Here is a 4,910-nt window from a genome sequence, read left to right on the forward strand (position 1 = left end):
AAAGGAAAATTTACATAAAATAGTATATTTAGTGAACAAAAATAAACTTTATCTGATCACACATAATGTTTTTTCATTTTTATTTAAAAATGGTATTTTTGCAAAATTGGCCTTTTCGGCCCAAAACCCAAAAGGCCCAGCCCAACCCGAATCCAACCCGAAAAACTCGAAACCCGAAAAAATCCAAAAAATTCAGATCGTTTCGGTACCATTTTTCTCCACCCGAAACTCACAAAACTCGAACCCAATAAACTCGAAACCCGAAAATTCGACTCTTGTGCACCCCTACTTTTTATGGGTGTTTGGGTTTAATATACAAACGAAGTTATTAGTAAAAAAAACTATTTAGAGCACTCCCAATGGATGAGCTAAAATGTGTTATTCTTTATAATATAGAGAAAAAATGGTTAAGTAGTATTCCAATAGATGATGTAAAGTTATATTTTTTTACCTAAATGAATAATATTTCTCTATATGTAGTGAAACACTATTCATCAAGCTATAAATATTTTATTATTTTTTTTATAAACTTTTGTATATATATATATATATATATATGAGTATGATACTATTATATTTAATTATTTTATTTTTTAAAATGAATAAAATATTTTAAAAAATATAATATATAAATGATGTAGAGAAAAAATAGAGAATCAGATGTATGGTATAATGTAAAAGTTTGAGGTAAATTATAAAAATGTATGTTTTGGTGATATATTTTGTAATACACTTTCTCTATAATATTTAGCTAAAACTCATAAAAACATATTTCATCAGCTTCTTTATACATATATTTATAATAACTATGCACAAACTCCAATTAATCCATATTTACATTTACATATATTTTATATAATATTTTAATATTATTATTTTTCTTTATAAGCTTTCTTTATCCATTTAGTATATATTTATTATTTTTTAATTATTTTATTTTACTTTAAGTAATAAAATATGTTTAAAGATATAATATTTAAATGATGTAGAGAAATATATAGAGAAGCTGATGTATGATATAATGTAAAATTTAGAAGTAAAATAAAAAGATGTGTGTTTTGATGAAGTATTTTAAAAAATGAAGTAGAAGACTCATTGAGAATGCTCTTATAAAAAGGCCAATAAGACACCTTCTTCAAAAGACTACTTTTTTATAAGCCTCAGTCTCTAAACGTAAATGCTAAAATTTTAAAGTTGAGAATTTAATTACTATTGGCAAATTAAGTGGGAATTTTTATCGCAATAAAAAAGTCATTGTTTAATGCACTAGAATATTGATAAAATTTTATAATAAATATTTTTATATATAATTTCAACAATTTAAAATGAGATAAAAGGATAAAGAAAGATTTAAATAAAACTCTTAACAAAATATGGTATATGCATATAAATTGTAAAGTAACAAGTTACATAATTATTATCACACTCTAAATGAATTTTTTTTTGTTAAATTTCTTAACATAAGTTGTTCTAATTTTTTTAAGGAATTAAAATTTATTAATTTATATAAAATATAAATATTCAGGTCTTATATTGACTAATTCTGAACACAAAATATTATATTTGGCATAATTAATAGAATAAGAAAAATATTTAAACTTGTGCTATTTTATAATTATTGAAAATTTTAGTGCAAAAAAAAAATGAAAATTTAAAACAAGGGCTAAATTCTTAAAAAAGAAAATGGGAAAAAAAACCAAATTTTAATCACTCAATTACTCATGTCAAAAGTCTTCACCCCAAATCCCTAATCGGCTGACCCTCTTTCTCCCTCACTCCCCTCATATTTTTTTTCTTGTCCTGAGCTCTGATTCTCTCTCAGACGGCCTCGCAACGAGTGGACGAGACGACCCTCCCCCTCTCTTCTCACCCATTCCCCCGCGGTAAACACCTTTATGTTTTTTTCTGTTTGGTTCCTTAGAAAATTCCTACCTATTTTTATGTTCTTCAGCTCAATTCAACCCGCGAATGCCAATTCACATTGATTTCGAAATGATTTTCACTGAACCATATTACCCAATGAACATCTTCTAAAAGGGACTCTGAATCTTAATATTTGCAAGGGCTGATTAAATCAAACAATTTTAGTTTTTTGTTTTTTTTTCTTATATTTTCTGACACTTTCTCGACGACCAAACGGGAAGGAATGTGTCAATGAATATGTTAGTTATTTAATTATTTATTGGGTAATTGTGTGAAGGTGATCAAATTTTGGGAATGTCGAGCGCCGTGGATGCTGCCGGAGATCCGATACCAACATCAGCGGTGCTGATGGCGTCGTCGAAGCAGATTGCGTTCAGATGCCAAGCGGAGAACGTAGCTTTCCTCAAGTGCAAGAAGAATGACCCAAACCCTGAGAAATGTCTCGATAAGGGCCAGCAAGTTACTCGATGTGTCCTTGGCCTGTGAGTTCTATCAAACTTCGAATTTTTTTTTTCTGAGTTGGATTCCTTCACTTTAAATTATTTGAATCTTTTGGGGGGCTTCTTTTGATAACTGAGAAAATAGGTATATTGTTTGGTGCTTAACACATAGACTTTTGATGATAAAGGACTCCGTCTACTTAGATTACATTGATAAATGAGAGAATAGGTATATTGTTTGGTGCTTAACACAGACTTTTGATGATAAAGGACTCCGTCTACTTAGATTACATTGATTGCTTTATCGATTTTGATTCTATGTGAGTTAATTAGGTGAGGGATTCATTCAAATTGTGTCAAAAATTATATAAAGCATTAATGAAAGGGAAGGGCAAACATTTTTGATAATATTCTGTTCTCATTATCACTCATTATGGATCTGTTAGCATGGACTGTACATGTTTACTACTAGAAGTGCTTAACAATTTTGAGATAGAGAATGTGCAAAATTTTGATCTAGTTTCCAATTTAAAGATTTTACATTTGTTTTGCATTTAATTTATAGTGAGCGTTTAACAATTTTATGAAACAGAAACTTTTGAACTAAAGTTCCATCTTCAAGGCTTGTTCTTAGGGGTTTCATATTAGCTTGATATTCATCAAGCTTCAACTGGCTTGGCTCTGAAGTTTTTTTTTTCCAAGGCCAACTATGTTTGTTTGAATTTTTCTTTTGAAGCATAATTCTTTGATTGCTATATTTTATAATGTCACTGCCTACTGGTTGAATTCATGCTCATCTTTTTATTTATGAAGTAATGATATTTTCAATATTGAATTAATCATTATGTGTGTATGACAATATGCTTTTTATACATCGATGATAAGATATCAAATTTTGAATAGAATAGAGCCATTATGACTATTTGCTGGCCTACTGGTTGCATTCATGCTCATCTTTTTATTTATGAAGTAATGATATTTTCAATATTGAATTAATCATTATGTGTGTATGACAATATGCTGTTTATACATCGATGATAAGATATCAAATTTTGAATAGAATAGAGCCATTATGACCATTTCGTGGTCTGTGGCTTGAAAGGAAATTTAGGCATCTTTCAGTTTGTTTTGAGAACTAGTTTGGAGTTGGAGTTCTTTTTTGAACCAATGAGAACATCTTATCATCTTTCAGTTTTTTCTCTATCAATGAATAGTTCTTGAGTCTTATATATATTAATATATGCAAAAAATATATATCAAATTCTTCAATTTTGACATAGCAAACAACATTCTCATCAATCTCGTAATAGGTTGAAGAATTTGGTGATACGATCCTAAGCATTTGGAAGTATATTGCATCATTTTCCTACTCATCCCTATTAGTACATTCTCATTTGCAATTTAATGGGGACTTTTATTTTGAAGAGAAACTTTGTTTTACATTTCATATTTTAACTTAGAGAGGTTTAGTTTTCTTGGTAAATTAGATAAAAGACTATCTTACATTGCACTGGTAGAATTGTAAGTAATCTTTTTTTCTTTTACGTTTCACTGTAAAACATGATTTTTATTTGGTTGTTTTATTGCAGGTTGAGAGATCTTCACCAGAAGTGCACAAAAGAGATGGATGATTATGTTGGATGCATGTATTACAATACAAACGAGTTTGATTTATGTCGCAAAGAGCAGCAAGCATTTGAGAAAGCATGCCCTTTGGAATGAGATCTTGGTCCAACTGTTTCAATTGTTGCAATAATTTGGACAATTTTGCAGTGCTGTTGTTTCAATTCAATCAGTTCTGATATGGTTCTTTAAGATTTATCTTATCTTCTTTGTATGTTAAAAAGATTTTTCTGAGGAATAATGCATTAAGCATGGATATGTTAAAACCATAATTTGCAGATATCGATTGATGTTTTCGTTTCTCATCACACAACTCCGTTGTCTGATGTTTTTTTGGGTCTTCGCCTTGATGGAAAAACAAATAATTGAAGTTATTGGTCCTGATTATGAATAGTTATAACTTTTTTCCAAAATCTAAAAACAGAATGTGTCGACATTTTGAGAAATTTATTACTGATTAGTTTCCTTTGGAAATTACCCTTTCGAAGTGGTGGTTTTATGATCCATCATTATAGTCCAACTATGATCAGATTTATCTGAGACTAAATTCCAAGTACTACGTGGGATCTATACAAACACCCTTAAACTCACATCACAAGCGCCATTAGCAGCATTTACTTGAGGAAAAATAAAATAAAATATTAATTATATTTGGACTACTATATATTGATCAATAAATTAATCAACACATTAAGCTCTCTAAAGTATTATTTTTTTCTTAATCCGGTAAGATAATCATATTAAAATGAATATTTGTTTATATATATTGGGGAATTCTCCTATAACGGCTTCATTTTAAGCCCTACCGGTAGGGCTCTCAGTGTTCTCAATTCGTGAACAGTTTTCGGCACGATTTTTTTTTTATGATCGTGTATATTGTAGCTATTTAGAGCATCTTGCAAATTTTCAGAAAATTCCGAATAG

General features: G+C 29.1%; 1 protein-coding gene across 1 annotated transcript; it reads left to right on the forward strand.

The window, feature by feature from the left end:
* The first annotated feature begins 2,200 nt into the window (after positions 1-2,200).
* On the forward strand, positions 2,201-4,291 carry LOC133788905 (NADH dehydrogenase [ubiquinone] 1 alpha subcomplex subunit 8-B). Its single transcript, XM_062226551.1, has 2 exons — positions 2,201-2,405; positions 3,953-4,291. The coding sequence occupies exons 1-2, from the start codon at positions 2,218-2,220 to the stop codon at positions 4,083-4,085; spliced, it is 321 nt and encodes a 106-aa protein (XP_062082535.1). The 5' UTR covers positions 2,201-2,217; the 3' UTR covers positions 4,086-4,291.
* Positions 4,292-4,910: the final 619 nt, after the last annotated feature.

The sequence above is a fragment of the Humulus lupulus genome, chromosome 7 (assembly GCF_963169125.1).
Source record: "Humulus lupulus chromosome 7, drHumLupu1.1, whole genome shotgun sequence".
In the NCBI taxonomy this organism is placed as follows: Eukaryota; Viridiplantae; Streptophyta; class Magnoliopsida; order Rosales; family Cannabaceae; genus Humulus; species Humulus lupulus.

Excerpts from the sequence above, each read along its gene's own strand:
- LOC133788905 (XM_062226551.1), top strand. The coding sequence starts at position 2,218 with ATGTCGAGCGCCGTGGATGCTGCCGGAGATCCGATACCAACATCAGCG. Across the intron at positions 2,406-3,952 it reads ACTCGATGTGTCCTTGGCCT|GTTGAGAGATCTTCACCAGA; the intron begins GTGAGTTCTATC and ends GTTTTATTGCAG.